The 25219-nt window shown below is 43.3% G+C and overlaps 1 protein-coding gene across 18 annotated transcripts in view; it reads right to left on the reverse strand.

Annotated features, from left to right (window-relative positions):
* Positions 1-2012: 2012 nt before the first annotated feature.
* The window catches only part of FGGY (FGGY carbohydrate kinase domain containing), a 400333-nt gene continuing 377126 nt past the window's right edge, over positions 2013-25219 (reverse strand). For 17 of the 18 annotated variants that reach the window (XM_025871735.2, XM_073896657.1, XM_073896658.1 and 14 more), the window contains 2 exons: positions 7349-7410; positions 2013-2239 (listed from right to left, as the gene is read on the reverse strand). In XM_025871735.2, the coding sequence (XP_025727520.2) occupies positions 2158-2239; positions 7349-7410 (144 nt within the window). In that variant the 3' untranslated portion in view covers positions 2013-2157. The remainder of the gene's footprint in view (positions 2240-7348; positions 7411-25219) is intronic. The other variant, XR_003208181.2, reaches the window with a different exon arrangement.

Consider the following 25219-nt stretch of genomic DNA (forward strand, 5'->3'; position numbering starts at 1 on the left):
TTGTAGAGCTGGCCTTTGCAACTGGGTGGGGTCATCCTACTCAGTAACTTTTATTGTTAGTATTCTGAGCATCTTCTAGGTACCAGGCCCTGCAAAAGTTAGGCATGGCCCAGGCAGCCGAGCTGAGTGCCTTACGTATATCATCTCTCTGAATCCTCACTATCATCCTGTAAAGTAGGAACTATTAATATCTTCTTTTTAAAAATGAGGGAGCTGAGTCTTAAGGAAGGTTGAGGATCTTTCTCAAGTCACACAGCTAGGAAGAGGGAAAGCCAGGCCCTGAGTCCTGAGCCTGGGCTCACAGCCCCTACACCACGCTGCCATCCCTTCTGTCAACCCTCTGCTACTTCCTCCTTTTCTGGGTGTTGGGTCTTCTTTATGGCAGCAGCAGGGACCCTCTTTTATGGGAGGGTCTCTTACAATGTCCTCTGATGGCTTTCACTTGTCTCTCTCTCTCTCTCTCTCTCTCTCATTAAATGGGGACCTCTGGGCCCTGCTTTCATTTAACGCCTGGGCTCCAGTGCTTTGCACAATACCTCGCACAGAGTAAGTACTTCAAGATGTTTGTTGACTGACTCACAGTGACCTTTTCCCCCTACTTGCTGAAGTCTGTATGTCCTCTCTCCAAACTCATCTGACTTACCACAGCTCTAGAATCAACATTAGTGGTTACTCTTGGGTCTGAGATGGCGTGTGAGTATGTGTATACATATGTGTATGTCTATGTGTGTTTATGCATGTGTTATGGTATCAGTGAAGGAACTATCTTTTGTTGTTTTTTTTTCAAATACTTGTCTACATCAAAAGCTTTTAGCCATTGTGTTTCTTTAGTTTCCTTTAATCTGGAAGCTTTCCATAGCCTTTCTTTGACTTTATGACATAGACATTTTTGAAGAACATACTCCATTAAAAAATAGAATGCTGCCCATTGTCAGTTTGTCTGATTTATTTATTTATTTATTTATTTTTATGAGTAGATTCAGGCTATGCATTCCCAGCCAGACTGATGCTGTGACCTCAGGCTCTCACATCTGTGGGCCCATGATGCCCATCTACCCATCTGAAATTAATTTTGATCACCCAATCAAGATGCTGTCCCATTTCATCCTTGTATAGTTAATGTCATTTCTCCTCTTGTAACTAATAAACGATCCGTGAGGAGACATTTTAAGGCCATACATACATCCTGTGACTTGTCAAAATTCCGTCCTGGATCCGTTCACAATTCCTACCTGTACCTATTTTTAATATGATTGCAAGATGAGGATTCTGTCATTAAATGCAATATCTGGTTCTAGACTGGATCCTGTACGGGAAGGGAAAAACTGCCCTGACGCACTTGGAGTTATTGGCAAAATTGGAATACGAACAGAAAATTAAAGTGCTCTATAAAAGTTAAGTCTATGGAAATTCACTCTCAAACAACTCAAAAATTCATGTGTGTGTATATACATATATGTATCCGTATATATGTGTGGAAAGAATGTACAAACAATATAGCAAACGGGGTGAATGGGAAAAGGTAGTTGCGTGGGTGTTTCTGGTTATCATCCCCATTCTTGCCACTTTTCTGTAAGTCTGAAATTGTTTCCAAATAAGAAGTTAATAAGCTTTCGGCCACCTATAAAATAAGCATTAGATTTCCTACCTACAGCCATGCAAGTCTTTCATTCAATGGCTGACACTGACTCAGTCAACAAGTATGAGCTTCGCCTGGACCGACTGAGCCCCAAGCTCTAGTGGTACAGGAAACTCTCTGACCCCGCGTGAAACTTCTGTCTTTCTGGTGGTGTCTGCAGAAACTGCCAACTACATAGTGGTGGTATTTTTTATTGTTATGTTAATCACCATACATTACATCATTCGTTCTGGTGCAGTGTTCCATGATTCATTGTTTGTTCACAAGACCCAGTGCTCCATGCAGAACGTGCCCCCCCCAATACCCATCACCAGGTCAACCCATCCCCCCACCCCCAGTGGTGGTATTTTGAAGTGGAAGACTCTAGTTCCGGTTGTACATGTCTCGGTTGTCTTTATTAAAAGACGATACAGAAATGATAAAGTGATACCTAAAGGATCTCGGATATAAGATGAGAGAACAGAGGTCCCTGATGCAGTGACGCAGAACCTTCTGGCACCGGCACCTGCAAGCTCTCTTCAGTCTCCTTTCATGATTGCTGCATATTCCTTCTGGTGTTCAACCAGCTTCAGGAATACTTGATATTTCTTGTCATAGTATCTGTGGGAGAAAAATGAATATGTTAAATGATCTCAGATAAAACCGTTATGCAGCTTCACCTTATATATAGAAGAACAGGAATGTATCCCTTATGGTTGGCCAGACATCTCCCATTTTCTGAATGCTTATAGCATCCTGAGCAATGGATCGGCATGATTCATAGCTATTATCTGTAACCTACATGGGGTGTTATTATCCTCATTGTAGAAGTAAAGACATTTGCTCAGAGAGGCATATCTAAAGTAGTCTAGCTCAACACCGGCAAGGCTGGAATGCAAACTGAGGTCTGTCTGACTTCACAGCTTCTGCTGTGACATACTAAAAGGGCCCAGGCTCAACACAGGCCCTTTATCACTCCCAGCTTCAATAAATATGTCAGATATGACTAGTCCCAGGTTTGATGACTGGTTTAAAAACCACAGCCTGACCAGGGATGAGATTGAACATTTTCATCACCCTTTGTGGATTCCACACCTATGTTTCCTTTGCAGACACCTTTATCTGGAAGTAAAACCCCGTGAAAATGTCCCTAATGTTTTCCCTGTAGATGTGTCCTGCGGTCCAGCATCCCAGAATGGACCTTGCTCTCCCTCTACTCTCTGTCTGGGTCCTGGTAGACTTGTTATCTCTGCACCTGTTCAAATGTACTTGGGCCCTGAGACAGAAGGCAGAGCAGCCTGAATTTGAAAGGGATAACAACAGCTAGAACAAATTATATGTGAATGCTTGCAACTTTGTCCTTACTCCCCTTGGGTGGGAGGAGCTGACGTGGGGCGAGGGGTTGATGACGCCAGTTTAGCATGTCTCAGTAGATTCTGGGATGTTCTGGAAAGGAGTCCTCAGGAAGGAGTTTTGGTGCAAGCTTGTGAATCAGAAGAAAGAGATTGCAAAAGCAACCCTGGGTATACATAGGGACTTCTTGTAACATGCAGAGCTAAACAGATTAATGAGTTCTACCTTAACCATTCTTACAAATACAGAGTCAAGAGGTGAACTCTGAAGCCTGGGTTTGAATCTCAGCTTGGCCAATACTAGCTGTGTGACACGTGGGTATGTTACTCAATCCATCTGCGTCTAAATTTCCTCACCTACAAATGAGAATTAGAGGACCTATCTCAATAGAGCTGTTACATGAATTAAATGAGGTAATGCGTGAAAAGTGCTTTGAACAGTGCCTGGATCTTAGTGAGTGTTATCAGTGCCAGTTATGGTCACTAGTTTTTAAACAAAATTAATATTCCAACAATATCATCAATCTTTTGCGATAAGTAGTTTCCAGTAAAAGCCGCTCTATGGGCTTGAAATTTATTAATCATAGAATGATTCTGGAGACAGAAATTTTCTCCTTCTAATGATACTCTATGACAGTTTAACATTACTACTTCTTACGTTAGATGAGATGGATTTCCTCACTCTGGAATCTCAAAACTGCTTGAAGGAAGCTTGGGTCAATAACTTTCTCATACACTTGAAGATTTCCCATTTTAATCTGACAATTTTGCAGCAATATTTGTTCACTGGTCTTATTCTTTGTACAGTGAAGAAGCATTGGCTTTGCAGGCCAAGAAGTCTGGGTGACTTCGGGCAACTACTTTAGATGGTGGGAGTCTCAGTTTTCCTGCTATAAGAGGGATCATAACCATACCTACATCATAGAGGGACTGGGTTTTAGGCACAAAATACTTTGTGAGCTGTCACGTGCTCACAAATAGGGACTGAGGTAGTTTTTATATTCTTCCATAATTCCGGAACACCAAGATGGTGTTGGATAGATGGATAGACTACATTTTTCCTTGTTTACATGTGGAAAGCTGAGGTCCAAGGCACATTTCCCCCCTCTGGTTTTGTCTTTTTTTCAAAAAATTTTTTATCATAAAATACACAGAACATAGGGGCGCCTGGGTGGCTCAGTCGTTAAGCGTCTGCCTTCGGCTCAGGTCATGATCCCGGGGTCCTGGGATCGAGCCCCGCATCGGGCTCCCTGCTCGGTCGGGGAGCCTGCTTCTCTCTCTCCCACTCCCCCTGCCTGTGTTCCCCGAAGGCAGACGCTTAACGACTGAGCCACCCAGGCACCCCATAAATAAAATCTTTAACAAAAAAATACACAGAACAGGAAATTTAGCCATTTTTAAGTGTACACTGCAGTGACATTAAGTACATCCACGCCGTTGTGCGACCATCACCGCCTTCCATCGGCAAACTCCCTTCATCTTGCAAGACTAAAACTGCACCCAGTAAACAGTAACTCGTCCTCTTCTTCCCGCAGCCCCTGGCAACTACCAATCTACTTTCTCTCTCTATGAATTTGACTCTAGGTACCTCATAGGAGTGGAATCATACAATATTTGTCCTTTTGTAACTGGCTCTTTTCATTTCGCATCACGTCTTCAAAGTTCGTCCATGTTGTGGCATGTGTCAGAATGTCCTTCCTTTTTAAGGCAGAATGACTTCCATTGTATGGACACACGACTTTTTCTTTATCCGTTCACCCGCCAATGACCACTGGGTTGCTTCCGTGTTTTAGCTACTGTGAATAATGCTCTGATCATGTGTGTATAAATCTCTTTTGAGATCCTGATTTCGGTTCTTTGGGGTACATACCCAGAAGTGAAATTTCTGGATCACGTGGTAATTCTATTTTTAACTTTTGAGGAACCACCACAGAGGTTGTTATCGTTTTACATTCCTACCAACAGTGGACAAGGGATCCAATCTCTCCACATGCTTGTTGATCCTTGTTATTTTCTGTTTTTTTTATTGCAATCATCCTAATGGGTGTGAGGTGGTATTTCATTGCAGTTTTTGACTTGCATTTCCCTAATGATTAGTGATGTTGAACATCTTTTCATGGGCTTATTGGCCATTTGTACATAATCTTTAGAAAAATATCTAGTCAAGACCTTTGCCCACTTTTGATTTGGGTTGTTTCTGTTGTTGTTATTGAGTTTTAAGAGTACTCTGTATATCCTAGGTATTAATCCTTTATCAGATATATGATAAACAAATACTTTCTCTAATTCTGTAGGCTGCCTTTTTACTCTGTTGATAGTGCCTTTTGGAGCACAAATTTTTTTTCCAGGGCACTTTTAAGTGACTACTCTGAGTGCACAGATAAATTCGGTCTAGACATAAGGATGAGATTTGGGATCTTCCTAAAAAGCATATTGAACCACGGTCACCAGATTATGCTCTCTGTGATCCTGAATTTTAAAATCCGCTGAATCCCCTCTCTTCCAAATTCTCCCCACACTCAGTCAGTGGCTTCTGTGTAGCACAGACCTCAGTAAATGTCTCATATAGATAATAATGTGATTTGAGGTAATGAGATGCTGAAGAGAGTCATTCAGAAGGAAATGCTGTCTTTCTACTTGTAAACCTTGGGGCTGCCTGTAGATGGTGCCAGAGCACCACGTGTGCTGCCTCCACAGAGGAGGGCTCCTGGTGACTGAGAAGTTAAACATTCTTTTCAAAAGAACATGTGGATTTACTGAAGGAACTTAAAAATAGACTTCTCTCAAACGTCTTGGGAGGGTCAGCAAAGAGATGGAGAAGAATAATCTGTTTCTACAAAAAAAGGAAGCTGCTAGCGTAGGGTCCCAAGGCCATTGGGAGCTCAGACCTCTCCACGTTCCTGACTTGAGTTCCCCCCACATAATGGCCTGCCTCTCTGACCCCAGTATTTAGAGAAGGTTTTATATTCAGAGGGTTAGCAATCCAACTCCACTTGGAGACCTTCTTTAAGAAAAGGAAAAGAAATTGGATTGCTTTTTCCATGGACATTTCCAACTCTGTTAAATACCAATCACGCTTTGGTGGGATCAACACCTTTGCCTGTTATAGGAGGTGGAATTTGTTTTTATGCTTAACTTCAAATACAATTATAAAGTCACTTGCACAACTGTGCTCCATTTTTATTTTTAAAATTTTTTTTATAAAGACTTTATTTCTTAAGTAATCTCTATGCCCAGTGTGGGGCTCAAAACTCATGACCCCAAGATCAAAAGTCACATGTTCTTTAGACTGAGCCAGCCAGGCACCCCTATCCTTCCATTTTTAAACTCACTACCAATGGCTTAATATAGGTCTTTTTCATCTGTCACTAGGTTATTGAAAAAGCCTTCTGTGTGGCCGCTCTGCTTTTACCCGTGGGCCTTCTAATCCATCCTCTGAGAGGGATCTTTCTAAAATCTGCATCTGGCCAGGTCCTACCACTGCCTAAAGTTCAGTATCCCCCATCTGCCCATGGGATGCGGTGTGAAGTCTTCAGCAAGGCCTCCAAGTTCCTTATGAGATGACCCCTTCCACCTGCCCTCCTCGGGTTTCACCTCCTGCCTGTCCCCAAGCTCCTACTGTGCATTTCAGAATTCTGAGTTGTTTACAGTTATCTGAACGTGGCATGCTGTTCCCACCTTTACAGCTTTGCATACGTAACTCCCTCTACTGAGGATGTCCTCCCCATTTCTTTTAAGCATTAAAGTCAGCGTAGACTTCATCTCCTCTCAAAAGTTTTCTCTCACCCCTACATGGTCACATTCCTTTCTTCCTTGGGCTACTTTGTTACCTGGTAATACTCCTATTGTAGAACTTATCCTTTCCTTCTGAAATGATCTATGTGCACACGTAAGATTATGTCTCATTCTCCTCTAAACCCTGTTTCTAGGCAAATTAGCATAATGCTGTGAATATAGCAGGAGCTCAAAAAATTAGTATTTTGTGAATTGGGGTTAAAATACTGATCAAGGTCATTTGTAGTTCTCAGTGCCAAGTGATGCAAAGGGCAGAAGGACAGACAGATGCTACTGTGTTCTTTGATGGAAGATATAAGAGATCCCCATTTCAGAACAGAAGACCAGATGTACTGCTAATGACCTAGGGGAAAGAACCCTGCTCTGGGAGTTCAGAAGTCTGTATCTGACCCCCAGGTCTGGCCCTACCTAGCTCTGTGACTTTAGGTAACAAAGTGACATCATCCCTCTGGGACTCGGTCGTATCAACTATTAAATGAAAGAACTGGATTCCTGGCCCCCAAGGTTTATTCTAGCTCTCCAGTTACATGTCTTTGTAGGTCCTCACTCCTCAGCACAGTGCATATAAAAAATACAAACTTACCTTTTATCCTCAAGTCTGGGAAGCACGACCTTCCCAACTTTGCTCATTCTTGCCATTGCCTCCTGTCAAATGGAAAACAGAACACAAAGAGCTGAGTTGGAAAGCTAAGATCAAAGTGAGGCTTGTCACAGGCAAGAACATTCTAATTAGCATTCACTTCCCCTTGGGGCACCTGGGTGGCTCAGTCCTTAAGCGTCTGCCTTGAGCTCAGGTCATGATCCCAGGACCCTGGGATCGAGCCCCACATCGGGCTCCCTGCTCAGCGGGAAGCCTGCTTCTTCCTCTCCCCCTCCCCCTGCTTGTGTTCCCTCTCTCGCTGTGTCTGTCAAATAAATAAATAAATAAAATCTTAAAAAAACAAAAAAGAATTCACTTCCCCTGAAGATGTTCAGTGAGTCCATTTTTTAATTTTTTCAACTTATTCTCTTTGGTAGTAAGAATAAAACCCAATGGACATTAAAAGTTACATCTGACCACACAGCCTGGGCTTAAGAAATGATTCGGTATTGAAGGCTCCAGGGCTTAACCAACCCCAACAGCAAAGCACAATTGTGATCACCTGCAGGGAGGGGTGGGATGAACTTTATTTTGTCTTCCCATTACCTGGACTTGAGGGCTTAAGAAGGCAACACAATCAGCCACTAAGCGCATTGTTTACTTAAACTCAAGATAACTATAACTGAATGGAACCCACTTTGCACCTGCTATTTAGGGATAACATCCTTAAGACCTCGTCTGTTCAATGTAAGTTCTTTTTCCTAAAACTGTGAGCATAGATGTGAGGCCTCCGGGCTGAGTCTAATTTAGTTGAGTTGTGGACTTCAGGACATTCTTGTCTTTACAACGGGGCAATCGGGCAGACAGCGAATGGCAGTCCGCGTGGCCGTGGCCGATGTGTACGGCATCCAGATCAACCACAGCTTGCGTGGGCTCCGTTACAGGAATGAGAGGGCTCGGTTTCCTTGGGCAGTCTCCCCAAGCTGGTAAAGCAATGGAAAAGTTAGGGGGAATGGAGTGAACCCAAACTCTGGAGTCCGACCAACTTGACTAAGGAGAGGGCAGGCAATGGCCTGCTCCGCAGACAAGCCTGCCTTAGGAACGGATATTGAGCTCTTATTGTTAAGGATGTAGTCATCCTGGGGTCACATATGTACAACCTCTTATTCCACATGTTTGTTAATTACTCATATGTACCAGACATTATGTTAGATTTGCATAAGGCATACTCTGTGTCTTGGGGAAACTTACACAGTAGCTGGGGAAGACATAATTTATATATTATTTATATAAATTTATTTATATTTACATACATATATATATTCCATATATTATTTACCACTGACTCCCTCCTGGTATGCCACGTCTTTACTGGTGCATGCGTTCCTTATCTTCCCTCTCACTCCTTGCCCTCCCCAGAATGCCAGCTACTTGAGGCCAGGGGCTTTGTCTACTTACTGCTTACTCAGCACCTAGAATATTCATAAAATAAACCAAGCCCCTTGTATGTGCCAAGAGCAGCATTCAACAGAAAACAGAGATGAAGATTGCATGGGTCCTTTCACCACGGGGCTCACCATAGAGTGGAAGAGACATTAACTGTGATCAAAATAGAGGGTGATAAACACTTCGCTAGAAACAGATAAATATCTTTTCAGTAGTTATTCAAGGATTAGGAAACTTGATACTGTCTCATCTGCTAATCACTTACACATACTTCCACTCTGGCTAGGATGTTCTACCAACTCTTTCCCAAGGATGGCATGAACATTCTGAACGAGTTCTCTGGTTTCCCAGCTCTCAACGGATTTAAAAGTGCTGACTAGGAATCAGAGATGCTGAGGTTAGCAAGCACAGTGACAACAGAAAGAAACGGCAGTCTTAAGAAAGGAGGAGATTTTCTAAATTATGAAAAATTACTGGAAAGGAAACCACGGTTAAAAGAACTAAAAAAGGACAATCTGGGGCCATTTTGTGGAGGGATGAACAGCCAAACACATCTTGAGGTTGCTGCTACTGCACTTCACAAGGATATTTGAAGGGCTCTGCTCACCCTGTGTTTTCCTTCACAGACTAAGTTTTGATTCCCTTCCAGTGAGCCCCACGTCTTGTGGAGGCGGCCTCAGCGATCCCCAGCGTGCACTCTGCCTGCCACACATTCTCTTGCCCCATCCTTGCTGCTTCTTTCAGAGTAGCACTCTGCAGGGTTTCCAGAGGGGCTCTGCCTCTTCTAGCTCCTCAGACTCCTGAAAATGCCCTAGGGAAATACTCCTCTGGGTTGAGCTGAGGCCTCAGCCCTGAGACCACATTCTAGGGCTGCTTTCGTGGGTAGGACCCAGGAAGCTTGTGTCATAGAAGGTGCTCCACAAATGTCCCTTCCCTTCCCACTGAAACAGATGTGTGGACACACGGCAGATGGTAGGGCTTTCTTCCTTTCTTCACATTACCTCTTTTTTTGTGTGTGTGTGTGTGTGTGTGTGTGTGTGTGTGTTTTAAATAAATTATTGGGAAACAAACATCGGCACTGGAGATTTCAAAGGTTTAGAAAAAGTTCTTTTGTTCCCTAAAAAAATACAGATTTAAACATTAAACTTAGCTCAGGTATTGACTCTACTGACGAGGCTTTTTCTGACTCATCCCTGCTGCCTGCCTCCCACCTAGACTGAATTATTTGCTCCCACAGCAACTTGAGCTACCATCTATCCTAGCATTTATGACATGGCACCACAATTTTCTGTTAGCATACCAGCCTCCCCGACTAGACTGTGAGCTCCTTAAGACAGGAACTGTTATAATTATTTCCACTGCCAAACTCAGCATCTGGTATATCGTGTGCACTAAGGGAACGTCTACGGGATGAATGAACTTAAGGGTCAGACACGTGACAGAATGCTAAAATGGACGTTTTGGCTGAGATCTAAAGTTGACAGATATAAGATACCAAAGTGAGCTGGAAACAGACCACCCTGAAGAATTTGTAAAAAGGGTGGTTGAGGACCCATTAATCAAACTCTTAAACCTTTTATCCACATGGAAGGACAGAAAAAGAAGGTTTTTTTTTTTTTTTTTTTAGGAGCGAACTGTTGGTTTATTGTGCATCAGGCCTACTTCCAGGGGAGGGGTGAGAGGAGTCTTCACAAGTCAAGAGAGCAGGGCTTCACTGAGAACGGGGAACCTGAGATGTGTCCCTGAGGCTGTGCGATACAGTGGACGGAGTGGGATGCCCACGTGGAAGAGAAGGGCCGGCTGGCAGCTTCAGTGTAGCAGTGAAGGAGCCCGCACCGGGGTCAGCCAGCACTGCCAGAGTCTGTCAGACTCCAAAACGCATGGCTGGCTCCCATGGACCCTAGGTGGCCCACATGTGAGCGAGCCGCCATGGATTGTCTCCGATACCGTCCAATATGGCCACCTCATGAGGCAGAGGGAGTCTGCATAAAGAAGCTTGAGATGACCTACTCGGTGTCTTGGGAATGAAGAGTAAACAATCTCCTAGAGTAGCATTAACAAGGACATGATAGGATACGTGGGAGGCTTCCAAAAGTAGAGGATTTCCAAAAAAAATCCATGATGGACCCTAGCTACAAACACCTAGTAGGCGAAGGGAACTGTTCAGATAAGAACTTTCTACACCCCTGACCTCTCTTCCCCATACGCCCTCCAACTACCTCAGAGGAACAAGGAAAAAACTGAATCTGCTGGAGAGGGAGTAAGTGAGGAGGAGAGAACACTGATCAGAGCTTTGTCCTCGCACCTGCAGCAGACCCCAGCTGGGGAGTGGGGAGAGCTCTCATCTTCAGATGGAAACTCATGTGATGATTATTACATATTTCTTGATAACCTAATTTCTGAATTTGGGCCATGTCTCACAACTTAAGGACACCATAAAACTTGTGTTACCTAAGACAGACTTTGTACTTAATCTAAGAAAGCAATGGAACTACCAGAATTTTTAACCAGGGCAGAGAAAAACTTGTTCTACTGCACAACGGCTCAGGGGACGGTGGGAGTAACAAACACAGTCGTTTCTCATTGCTGTCTCAAGAATCGTGTTTGTCCTCAACACAAGTTACATATGCACAATAAACACTGGATGAAAATATACGGGAACATTAACAGGTTCAAGAGCATGGGTGGCAATTTTTTTTTTCTCTCTTTTTTGTCTTTTCTAAATTTTCTGCAGTGGCATATGTGGATTTGATAATTTAAGGATAATTAAAAAAAATACTGCATTCTAAAAAAAAAAAAAAAAGTTATGCTTATATAGGCACTCAAAACGACTCCTGTTCCTCCAGTCTCCTGGGAGGCAAAGCTCATTACGGGTACTGGGCCCAATGTGGAGGATGCCCGGAGAATCACTGTTGTCATCAGACACAGCCCTGCTGGCTTTTCTGATTTCTCCAAATCACTAACACAAAGCCAAAACCTCAGGAACCCACTGGCTGCAATAAATCTGGAAATTACCACAGCATAACAATATGAATTTATTATGGGAATGCTGACACGTGCTAAATATAGTCACCCCCCACAATATATTTCTGTTCAAAAAGGTTTGTTTGAAGTTGGCCTCAAAATTCATACTTTTTGTCAGCAGGCCGGGGCCGGACAATCTTAATTTGCAGCACGCTACCCTCTTTGTGTGAGAGTCTAGACGGCACAATGAATACAGTGACTTTTCTCTTTCCTTTTTGCCCACACAATGAAAGCTTTTTAAAAACAAAATATTTTGTAAAATCGCATTTTAATCACTTCTTTTCTTTCTCTCTATAAGGCAGCGCTATAAATAAACCATGAAAGTTCACATTTGATTGTCACTTCTGAAAGCAAGCGAAGGGTTTCTGTAGGAAAAAATAGGGGCCCTGTACCATGGTCATGAAAGACTGCATTCATGGGGTCTGACCCTTCCCTGCCGGGTCAAGGCTGAGATACCAGTCCGCACACACTGCTCACCACCCCTCAGGCTGCAGCACCAGCAATCGCCAGGCCTGCGTGGGCATGGGAAACACCCAGTTCTCATGGGTTATGGCCTGGCTTGGGAGCTAGCAAAGGGCTTTAAGGCTACACTGGGGTGAGTTACCCAGGGAAATTAGGTTAAGGGAAGAAAGGGGCTCTTCAACACCCACAGAGAAGATAGGGATCCCATGAGTGGCAGACACACTAATATTGGCAATTTGAGGAATGGGGTATCTGGTACCTTCTCCCCTAGCCAGGGGACATGGAACAATGGCCTTGAGAATTTGGGAAGGCTATGAGGTAGTCTAGACCTAGGCACCAAAGGGCCTTGCAAGCTTGGCAGTGTGCAGAGTCACAGTCTACAGGGAAGAATGATCAGGACCTAGCCTGGTGGGAGCTATACTGTGCATTCCCCAAAGGCAAGAACCATGTTACTGCAGGTGTCAAGCCTAGCGTGGTCCTAGTACTCACAGGTGCTTGGTTAATGTTTGCTGAGTCGCTGAATGAAAGGGTGAGGACTTTCATCACGAGGGCAATGTAAGATCATATAAGCCAGCGTTTCTGAAACAGCACATGTACTCCAGGGAGTGCACAAGATGATTCACTAGGATTCCAGGAGAAAATACTAAGAGTGTGATTTATATGATTTCTAATCTCAAGAAATTAGTTAAGCTTTACCAGCATTTAATATGCAGATCGTTACCAGATTGGTTAGTTGGTCCACGCGCTGGATAGACATGAGTCACATAAGGTGTGTGAGGTTTCTTAAAAGAAGTATGGGATCTATACACCGCACAGGGGATGACAGCATGGCGATCGCCCGGGTTCCCAGCATCCAGGGATGTGCCCATGTTGTCACTTACACGTTCCAGGCTAGTGGATTTACAGGTATTACCTAGTTTCATTTATATTAACCCTCACAAAATGGACAAGCAGCTGAAAAAGATTCAGTCAATGGATTAAAGGTAATGGTGATCATTCAGGTCCAAATAAATAAGAAAATAGTGACACTTTTACTTGGTACTAGTTCTTCATATTAGAATACAAAAGCAATGAAGACCTGGTCAGATAAGACAAGAATTGGGAAGAAATCAAAATTATCTAGAATACCGGCTGAGATATAGATAGATACACAGGCACACACAAACTCATTTGGAAATCATCAAAAAACTTTAAAAATCATTAGAAACTCACTTGGCCATAGATATATAATATACGTTAATGTATTGCATAGTGTTAGTATGAAAGTATAATAATAGGTAAGAATTGGAAATATTTTATTGCAGCTGTATTTCACCTGCCTTACACTGTATGGAATCTACAAGTAGAGTAGAACAGAACTATGCCTTTTCATCAACAAGTTTCCATGTACTGAAGATGCAAGCTTGAACATTTTTTGACTGATTCAAAAAGCGTGGTGTCCACTGATTTAGCAGCCAACTCCCATGGCCATTGCTAGGTTACTGGTTCAAGCCAACATTTCCCAGGTGCTTACTACTCTATGCTGTGCACTGTCCTAATGGCTTTATGTATGTGACCTTTTTAATCCTCAACACGAATTTATGATGTCGGTATCATCCTCTATCCAAGGAAATGTGAACCTTGGAATCAAGGAAGGGAACAAAGTACAAGTCATTTGCTCAAAGCCAATATGTAGTGAAGCCAGAATTCCAGTCCAGTTCTGACTCCAGGCCACTGCTTAACCCCACACTCAGACTCAATGCTCCTGTCCTCCCTGTAATACAGAAAGCCTGGCCCTTGAGTGAGTCCCCTAAGCTTGAGTTCAAATCCCATTTCTGCTGCTTATTAATTGTGTGAACTCCCTGGGTGAAGATTGTGTGTTATTACTTGTGTGAACTCCCTGGGTGAAAAGTGTGTGTGTGTGTGTGCGTGCGCGTGTGCGCACACACACACACGCACATGCACAATATGCCCGTACAGTACATTGCACCTTTTTCCAGAGATGCTGACACATAGCTCTGAATACATGAATCTGCCTTCTTGACGAACTCTGAGTCATTTTACTGGAAAACAAGTTCACATGGTAATGTGTGGGCTGAGGCACATGACCCCTCCATAGAAAAACAGAAAGTATAGCAATGTGATTTTGTTCCTCCAACAAACATGAAGAAGTGGCTAGTTGTTCTTCTATTTATTTTGTTTTGCTTTGCTTTTTGATACAGTCATCTTTTGACCTGCACCTGGTATTCTGTGTAACCTCCACGCATTGATGACAACAATGTCAATTTAGAAGCAAGAAGGGATGAGAGAGAGGAAAGAGTAGAAGTCTTAATCATTAATCATGATGTGGAGACTTGCCCTTCATTTGTAATTTTAAGTTCTATCTATCTATATACCTACCTACCTATCTACTCACATACGTGCACACATAGGTCTTGTCTAGGGTGGTAATTACATGAGTATACACATTTATCAAAATTCATCACACTGTCTGCTTAAGATCTGTGTATTTCACTTTATGTATACTGTATCTCAATGCAAAAATTGTAAAAAAAAAAAAAAAGAAAACACCATGTGTATAAGTGAATGTGTTGGAATAGTCATATTTTCTGTAATTTATAATTATAGAATACCTACCAAACAGAAAAGCAAAATTTAAGCAGCCCAGCCTTCTAATCTTGACTATAAATACACCTCATATTAGCCTCCTGATCATAAAGGAGAGGGTGTGCTGAGGCTCTGCAATGCTTCAGGAGATGGAGATGCTGGTAGAAAGATATTGGGTTTTTGAGATAGACTTGGCATTGTATCTGAGCTCTGCTAACTTACCAGATGTGTGAACTAAGCCTCAGTTTTCCCATTTATAAAGTGGGAAGAAGAAGACCTCCTTGCAGCACTGCTGAAAATTCCTGTATCCCACTCTCTGACCACCATTTGCTGACTAGTCTCCTGATTTCTACTTTGGTCCCCTAAGAGCCCCAGGGCCAATCAGAGTGATTTTTCAGAAAGAGAAAATGTAGTGCAGTGATTAAGATGAAAGACTGACTATAGCAGACTGCCAGGGTTTGAAGTTGGGCTTGACCACATACTGGCTATATCATCATGGACAAATGATTTGACTTCTGTATTAACTTCTGTTTTCCATTCTGGAAATGGGGATAGTAATAGTATGCCTCTCACTAGACTGCTGTGAGGATCACATGAGTTTTTCAGGTAAAGCACCTAGAACAGTACCAGTGCACAGTAAATGCTCCATGCATTTTTACATATTTAATATCCTACTAGCATGTGGCCAGGGGTTGTTACTGGATTCATGTACTGCACTAAGAACTGTGCCTGGCCAGAATAGGTAATCCATAAATATGTGTTGAATGAATCCATGAATGAGCTAAGTTCGATTTTGTCTCTCTGGGCTGTTTTTACACACAGTACTTCTGACACCAAATAAGGGTGGGTTTTCTTCCTCACACCAATCAATTTCCTCACGTCTCCAGACACCAACGGGGTGTCCTTCAATTCAGTTCTGACACCACCCAGAGTTAGCGTTAGACTCTATAGTTTTAAGGGTTCAGTCCCCCATGATTACCTCCCACTTCAGATGCCAGTCACAAGCCCCTCCTGTACTTCTGTCTGACTGTAAACTGGGGGTTCCCATGACCAGCCATGCCACCTTGGATTGGATAATTTGCTAGAACAGCTCACAGGAAAAGAGTTCACTTATTACTACTGGTTTATTATAAAGGATATGATTCTGGAACAGCCAAATAGAAGAGATTCACAGGCAAAGTTTGGGGGAGGAGGGGGTGTGGATCTTCCATGCCCTCTGGGGGGCACCACCCAAAGCTCTCCAAACCCTGTTGTTCAGGGGTTTTTATGGAGGTTTCACTACATAGGCTTGATTGATAAAAATCATTGGCTACTGATTGAACCAACCCATGTGGAAGCTGTCCGTGACCTCCAGCCACCAGTCAGCTCATCAGCATACAAAAGACACTCTTTTCATGCCAGAGATTCCAAGGGTCTCAGCAGCTGTGTGCTAGGAATCATGGACAAAGATAAAATCTTTAGTTTTTGTTCTATCACAGTTGCTCTCACTACTAAACACTGCAATGGACCCCCCCCACTACTTTTTGAATGACATTCAGATTTTGCAGAATGGCCTAGAACTTTGAGATCGTGCTTTGCTGTCATCTACAACTGTATTTCATGCCCTCGCTCACTGTTCTGGTCATGCTGGAAACCCTGGGCATCTTGCCATTGACTGAACATGTCAAGCTTGCTCCCCCCGCCTGCTCTTCTCCCCCAGGAATGCCCTTCTTCTGGATGTTTGACTGTCTGCATTTTTCACATAATTTAGGTCCTCTTCAAATATAATCTTGAAGAGGCCAGACTCCGCCATTTGGCCAGAACAGTCCACTTCTCCCAAACATCTTCTATCAGATCATCTCATTTTCTTGTCTTTAAAACCCTTCCTAGCACTTAGCATCACCTCAAATTATATTGTTAATTTATCTGCATTCTCGTTTACTGCCTACTTCTCCCTCTGTGGCCCTAACCACTACTCCTTCCTGAACCTAAGCTCCATCAAAGCAGGGTCCTTGGCTTTCTCATTCATTGATGTATCCCTAGTTTTTGGCAGGGCATTGGTTAAACATTAGCTGAACATATATACTTATTGAATTCCTATTTTAGTAAGGCACTGTGTATGTCTTGCCTCATCTGATGCTCACAAACATTCTGTGACAAAGGTCTTAGGATCTAAATTTACAACAGAGGCTCACTGAGGTTAAGTGACTTGCCTAAACTAATTAGTGGCTTAGGTAGGGTTTAAAACTTGCCTTAACTCATGAATAATACCAGGCCTATTCCTTAAGGAGCTCACAGCAAGTCCATAGGCAGATCTTCAGGTTAGTTCCTGACAATTTATCTTCCCCTGATGACTGTAGGGCCCTGTAAAACCTTAAAAGCTTGCTTTCTCCACTGTCAAAGACAAATTCAATTATAGTCATTATATTGTTTACAAAGGCAGGAAGGTGGATTCATTGATGTATAGAAAGACTGTTTGTATTAATTTTTGAAACAAACAAAATTACCACCAGCTGTTTGACCTGGAGCGAGACCTTTCCCCTCCCTGGGACTCCCTTTCCTTATCAGTAAAATGAGGGGGTCGGATTAAATTATTTCTAAAGTCTCGCCAGGTCTGCAATCTGTTGGCTCCACGCACGTGTCTTTTTTTGATTAACTCTCAGTTGACAAGTGAAGCAGTTAACTCCCAGTGGTATATTTTATTAGGGTTTTACTAGGCCCATGCTAAGAGGCAACAGACCCACTGTGTTTCTCCAGCAAGGTGAGGTCTCACTCCAAATTCAGTCACAGCAAACATGGCACCGGGGAGTGTTTCTACAATAGGGAAGGCTACCTACCATTGCTGCAATATTCTGAGGCTGTAGTAAGTACTGGGGTCCTAATACATGGCTTGGTTGCTAAGCGGTTGGGTCCAAATATGAACAGGTGAGCAACTATTCATCCTATTTACCTGAGCTTGACTTGCCTCCTATGGGTGTTCTAAAAGTCAAAATATCAAGCTTCTTACTACAAGCATCAGACAGATTACAGACGTCAAAACTGCAAACCATTACCCATCTAATAATCTATTATCGACTGGGGAAAAAGGATCCTGCTGATATTTCTGGCTGAGAGTTCTGCAGTGGGCTGGAATGGAAATGACAATAATAATAACTATAAATCAACAACAACAACAATAGTAATTAGTAGTAGTAGCTAACATGTATTGAGTCCTTACTATGGCCCAGTACAGTACTAAATACTTTACCTACTTTATATCCCCACTTGAAATATAAGGAAAATACACAGCTTTAGAACTTGTACCCTTACCCGTTCACCGCAGAACAAAGGCTTCAGTGACACAGAGACCATAATTCAAATCCTCGCTCTACCATTTAGCACTCTGAGTCTCAAATTCTTCATTTTGAAAACTGGAGTTTTAATACTTATTTTATAGGTTTGTTTTGTAGAGATTAAATGTAAATCTAAAGTTATTATTATTACTACCACTATCTACCCATCAATTGAAACAAACGCTATTTTCCCAGAAACTTTATTAAAAGGCAAGAGTTGACAAGCATATACTTGGGTGTATGTTTCAGGTTGGGGGAGGGGGTGGGTTGGGAAAGGTGTTGGGTGTCAATATTCTCATGGCTCTGCATAACCATTTCCAGACAATCATTCCTTCATCTGCAAGCAAAAAGCTTTGCTCCTTTGAGCTTTGTACCACCTGATGACAGGCATACAATCATACCCGCCTCCTGTGCAGCTCACTGCTATTACCCTCGGCCTCTTGCCTGCACCCCTATGGGAAATGAAGCTGAAACCTAGATCACCTAGTCTTCCCATCTACCTGGAGCTTTGTCATTATCTTGGAAGACTGAAGCATTCATTCACAAGACCCATCCAGTGCTTAAGTCTTATGGCTTCAAAATGTTTCCAACCCCCAAACCATTCATCTTCACTTTACTCCAGCATTCATCCCCATAGCCCTATTCTGAAACTTATCGTCTGCTGGTACCGGTACACTTATGTATATTCCAATGTTCTAATAGCCACTTTCTGGCTTTAACTGCCCATCAGTCCAGTTCTCTCATTTGTCCCATCATTCCTACCACAGATCCTCCTTCACCTCATGGTAATATTCAGATTCCCAATCCCTTCCTTTTCTTTCACTCCACAGACCCCTTCTGGCTCTAATTTCTTTGGTTAGCTAGGGTAGAATCCACCATTTATTATATCAAACACATTGACCAACAAGAATCATCACAAATACTCTCTTCGCTGCAAAATTCAATTGGTACCTCTAATTCATAGAAATCATTTGGCCAGGATGTGCTTCATTTATGGCTGTAAGAGAGAAACCTCGTTTAGGGCAGAGCAGGCCAATGGGAGATTGGAACTCGAGACAGCACAACATCCTGACAATTCTCAGCATTTGAACACCTTAGAAATTTATACTGCCTGCCTCAAAGTTAATTACATACAGAAAGATTCTCTGGCCAACAGAGCAGGAACTGTAACTAGCAGCAAAAAATCAAAGTGTGACAGTATTAATATAGTGCACAATGACTGAGCTGCAAGGAATGTTGGGTAGCCTCTAGGGCCAATTTCTTTGTGTTTAGGTTAGGTGGTAAATCACCAAATTATCTAAGACACAGGGTATCTATCCACCCATCCATCCCTCCATACTCTTTAAAGCTCCTGTGTTGGATATCCAACTCTCCTGGGCGAAAGTCATATTAAAGGTGGGTCCTGGACGCCCTGGTTTAGCTTCTGGGGCTGGCCTCTGACTGTTTGCAGTATAGGTGTGCTTCTGGCAAAGCCTGGATTCATTTCAAACTAACTTCAGGAGGGAGATGACAAGGAGGGAGCTTGAATCAAAAGCCAGGAGTTGTGGAGGCCAAGGAAGGCACCAAAGGACCAAAGCAAGGGAAGGGCCGGAGGGAAACTAGGAAGCCAGGAGGGTAGGGAGGAAGCAGAAGTCAGACAGAGAGAGGGAAAGGAGTGGGACGCTGGTCCTGGATAAATTATCGCGGTGTCCTTTCAGTTTGGTTTATAAGCTTTGTTCCCAGAGTCCCATGGTTTCCCTCTATCTGAGCACTGAGCACACAATAGGATAAATGTCTGTTTACTTATATGTCTCTCCAACTAGACTATGAGATCTAAGAGGATAGAGGCCATCAATTTTTACCAGTATCCCCAGTAATTGATATAATGGGACTCTTCAATAAAGGCACGTTGAGAGAATCAAAACAAATGAATGAGTAGATGGACTAATGAAATAATGAATGAATCAGGAGTGGGGAATCTGTATAAAGCAACTTTGGGATCTCCCTCAGTTGAGCTTTTCAGTGTTTCCTAACTGTCATTTCAACATATTCTTCATTGTCAGATGTCACAGTTAAGGTTATAGGCTCTGGACCAACTAGATGGGAACCCTGGCTCTTCTAGCTGAATGGCTTGGCCAACTGACTAACCTCTTTGTGCCTCATTTTACTCATGTGCAAAACAGAAATAATAGAATTAATTACTCATAGAGTTATTAAGAGAAAAAAGAAAATGCATGCCAAGCATTTAAATTAGTACTTGGCACAAAGTACAGCTTAAAAATTAGGGTTATCTGCATTCTTATAATTATTATACCCATCTCCACCCCAGCACTATGCAGGACCCTGTAATATTTTCTTGAGTGTTACTGTTTAAAGACATTACTTCCTAATCTTCTGTTACATGTGACATGCTGCCTGGGCAAGGGACTGATAAAGAGCATGGAACAAGGAAACCAACCAACAGTGAATACCAGCTGATGTCTCTGGTTCATGAGGGGAAAGAAGATGAACGATGAGCAGAATGGAGGCTGTGGGGAATAAAAGTTTAGGAGCCTCTAGGTTTGGAAACATGGAGTTTATTTTTGGATTGGACTTCTGGGTCTTTTACCTAAAACAAACAAAGAAAACAACAACTATGTCAGCTGTGTTTATGAATATGAGCTTGCTGTGGCTTTCACAGACACAGGGAATTCAGTCCACTTCTCTCTGGTTACTAAATTATAGACAGGCACATGACGTACTGGAAAGAGAACTGATCTGGAAATCAGGAGGCTCTGGGCCTACGTTAACCTTAGTCTAGGCTCTGTAATTCTGAACAAGTTGTTTTCTTTTGTTGGATCGCAGTTTCATCTTCTCCAAAGTGGCAAGTTTGAGCCAGATGTTAGTTTCATGGTTCAACAAATGGTTACTGAATACCTGCTGTGTGCCCCAGGCATTGTGCTAAGCACTGTGGATACATCAGTGTACCAGAAAGCTCTGATCCCTGCACCGCAGGGAGCTTAGAGTCTACTAGAGGAACACAGATGCTATAGAAGGTCAGAGGGAGATAAAACTACTCTGAGGGTTAGGGAATGACCTACAGGTACAAAAGGAGTTGGCCCCATAAAGAAGGTTGATGAAGAGACATCTAGGCTGTAAAGAATGCATATTTGAAAGTGAAATATTATAGGGGCGCCTGGGTGGCTCAGTCGTTAAGCGTCTGCCTTCGGCTCAGGTCATGATCCCAGGGTCCTGGGATCGAGTCCCACATCGGGCTCCCTGCTCAGGGGGAGCCTGCTTCTCCCTCTCCCACTCCCCCTGCTTGTGTTCCCTCTCTCACTGTGTCTCTCTCTGTCAAATAAATAAATAAAATCTTAAAAAAAAAAAAAGAAAGTGAAATATTATAGCACATTGAAAGGACTGAAAGAAGTCCGAGAGTAGATAGAATGAACAGAAAGAGTGACAGGAGATGAAGCAACAAATGAAGGCAGGAGTCAGAATTTGGATGGTCTTGTAAATCATCATGCCGAAGAGGAAGGCTTTGGAGGGTTTTAAGCAAGAGCAATCCTATTCAAGTTGTAGAAGATCACTTTGGCTGATGCACAGACAATGGGTTAGATAATGGTAAATGTGGAGGCAAGCAAAGCATTCAAGAGGCCCTCGGAGCAGTCCAGGTGAGAGACGACCATGACCCAGACGAGGGTGGTGAGTGTGGAATTAAAGCCAAGTGCAAGAATTCAAGAGACACGAGGTATAGTTTAGAGAGTGACCATGAGAGACTGAAGTGGAAGGGAAGGAGAGGGTGGGTTCACAATGTCCTTGAGGTTCTGGCAGGGGAGAGTGAGTAGATGTGGTGCCATTTACAGACCGTGCCATGAATGAGCTGGTGCCAGTTTTGCAGGCCAAGGTGGAGATGATGAATTCAGATCTGAACACGTTTGATGCCAGATACCTGTGAGCCCTTTAAGTGGACATGTTATATGGATAGCTGCTGAGTTGGGGTCTGCAGACAGTAAATGAGTCCTTAGAAGTAGGTAAGATGGACAGAATGCGCTAGAAGATCAACATATAGTACTGAGTGGAGGAGAGAGGGGAGCTGGCAAATGTATTTGGAAAGCAGTGTTCAGAGCAGTGGGAGGAAAATCACGGATGCGCACCGTCAATGGAAGACTGTGTCAATGCAGGGAGTGTTCCATGTTGCAAAATGCTGTCAAAGGTAAAGCAGGGTAAGGACTGAAAAGTCCTTTGTGCTGAGCAGTGGTCTAGGTTAGCATCAGTGACCTAAATGGCTAGTACAATTGTGGAAGTAAAGGGCTGATCATCCTTGGTTAAGGAGGCAGGGGGTGGTCATGAGAAAATCGGGACAGTGAGGGCAGCCATCTTTTAAAACTTTTCTTTTTTTTTAAAGATTTTATTCATTCATTTGAGACACAGAGATACAGAGAGAGAGCGAGCAAGCAGGAGCATGGGGAGAGGCAGGCTCCCCGCTGAGCCAGCAGCCTGACGTGGGGCTCGATCCCAGGATCCCGGGATCACGACCCGAGCCGAAGACAGACGTTCAACCATCTGAGCCACCCGGGCGCGCCTCTTTTAAAACATTTTTGATGGTGGGACGATAAGAATCGGAGCGGGCTGCCAGGTAGAAGGGAGGATTTTATGTTTAAGATCAGAGTGTGTGTAGTAGCACTGTCCAACAGAAATAATGTGAGTTAGGTAATTTTAAAGTTTCTAGGAGTCATTTTAAAAAGTGAAAAGAAATGAGTAATTTTATTACCTTTTATTTAACTTATTATACCCCAAATATTATCATTTCGCAAGTAATCAACACAATTAGTAGACATTTGATGTTCTTTTATTCACAGTGACTCTGAAATCGGGTGTATATTTTGCACATTTCAAACTGCACTAGCCACATTTCAAGTGCTCAGTAACCACATTCGACGAGTGGCTGCTGTATTGGACAGGACGGGTCTAGAGCACATTTCCATGCTGCTGAGAAGGAGCTAGCAAATAGACAGGACCACGAGTGGATAATGGGTGGAGTGGGCTGCCAGAGGATAACAGGAATCTCTTCCATTACAATAAATGTGAAGGAGAAAAAGTTTGCATCTGGATATAAGCAGTGATATACTGATAAAGGTTAACAAGTGGCTCTACAAAAAAAAAAAAAAAAAAGCCCTACTTTGTAGCATCTGCCAATTTCTCTAGTGTAAATCCTTCTGCTGTGGTCACCTGCAAGCTACTGATGTGACGTCAGTGAACAGAGAGCGGGGCAGAAACGTGCACAGTCAGCTCTCATGCCAGGTGTGAACCAGAAACGGCACACCACTGGACATATGACTGGATGGCAGGTGTCTTTCTAATGGCTTCTATTTTCTCTTTAAGGTGGATGGTGGCTGAGAATAAGTAAGTCCTGTGGTCTGAACAGGAGAGGAAAGATGCGGCCAGGAATTGGGGAGGTTTGATGGAGTTATTACAGAAAACAGGCAATTGAGCTGACATGTTAGCTTCCCGTCAGGAAACAGATGGACGCCCATACTGGGTAATGAGGCAAAGCTTAATAATGGGTTTGTTAAACAAAAAAGAAGGTTTAGGAAAAGAAACCAGTAACCCATGACTAGCAACAATAGGGAGCCATGACTGCCTCCTGGCCCAAAGGAGCAAGGAGAGGGAGAGGCTCCCAACACCCAGAGAGAAAGCCGGAGGGAGAGGGCCACCTGCAGGAATGGTGGTCCATGGTGGATGGATCAGCTAACTTGAGCAACTGAGCAAGGAGGGAACCCATAGCATCCATCTCTCCTCCAGGCTCCTGCTGGTGCCTTCCATTGACCACACCCAACAACACACCAGGGTAAGGGAGGCTGGCTGGGGACAATATACAATGACACAAGCCTTATGGTTGGAGAGTGCTTTCTCACAGTGCTCAGTGGCCTTTAGGAAGGCAGAAGGCAGGCAGAAAGCAGGCTTCATCCTGGATTGGGGTTTGGTAAGACAAAAACAATGGGAAAAAAGTTAAACAAATAAAATGGTCATGTGGACACTGGCCATGTGGAGAGAAGAGGGGCAGGAGGAAAAGAAAAGCAGCCCTTCAAAATGCATGTTAACTCTGCTTGAAAGGCCAGGAAACTGAGACTCAAAGCAGTAACGTGGCTTGCCCAAGACAACAGGTTTAGTGGTGGAGTCAGGAGACACGTCTGCCTAGCTTGAAAGCATTTTCCACCCTACTGTTGCCTCCACAGGCAAAGAAACAGTTCATTTATGTATATAATTTATTTAAGTGAACTGTTTCTGGGGGGCAGGGGCATGTTTTCACGTTCATTTAAGCTTTTAGTTGAAACTGAAGCATTATTAGGATTCTCTCCCTCTAACATATAAATTCATATACACTTAAAAGCAAGGATGCCCTTGGGTATTTTCATTACAGAAGCTCATCCCAAATGTACAAACTAAGAGGTGAGCTGGGCTAAGATGAGAAGAGTAAAGGATGTCTTCACCTTTTTTTTTTTTTTTTAAGATTTTTATTTATTTGAGAGAGAGAGCGCACGCACACACGCAGGGGGAGCAACTGGGGCAGAGGAAGAAGCAGACTCCCCGCTGAGCAGGGAGCCCGATGTGGGACTCGATCCCAGGACTCCAGGATCATGACCTGAGCTGAAGGAAGATGCTTAACTGACTGAGCCACCCAGACACCCTAATGGTGTCCTCTCTGAAATAAAAGTGGAGTCAGGTTCTCAGGCATGCTCTGTTCCGAGGGCCTCACCTCTCTTGGCCCTTTTATGAAACTTCCTCATTTATAAAATTTGGCCAATACCCGACAGGGAGTTGGGAGGATTCAGTGAGCCCAAGGATGCAAGGCTCCTAGTTCTCGTAAGTGCTCCGCCAAAGCCGATTCCTTCCACCTGTCTGTCGTCCTCTGTTCCTTCTTCTTTCTTTCTCTCTTTCATTTCCCAGCATTATCACATTTTTCCGCCACTGTATTCCAGTCACTGAAGTTAGCCGTGGTTGTCCTACAGCTTCCCAATCGTGATCACCCCAGGGTGTGTGTGTGTGTGTGTGTGTGTGTGTGTGTGTGTGTGTGTGTGTGTGT

This window comes from Callorhinus ursinus, unplaced genomic scaffold (genome assembly GCF_003265705.2).
Source record: "Callorhinus ursinus isolate GAN/ISIS: 27379988/994484 unplaced genomic scaffold, GSC_fseal_2.0 scaffold9, whole genome shotgun sequence".
Lineage (NCBI taxonomy): Eukaryota > Metazoa > Chordata > Mammalia > Carnivora > Otariidae > Callorhinus > Callorhinus ursinus.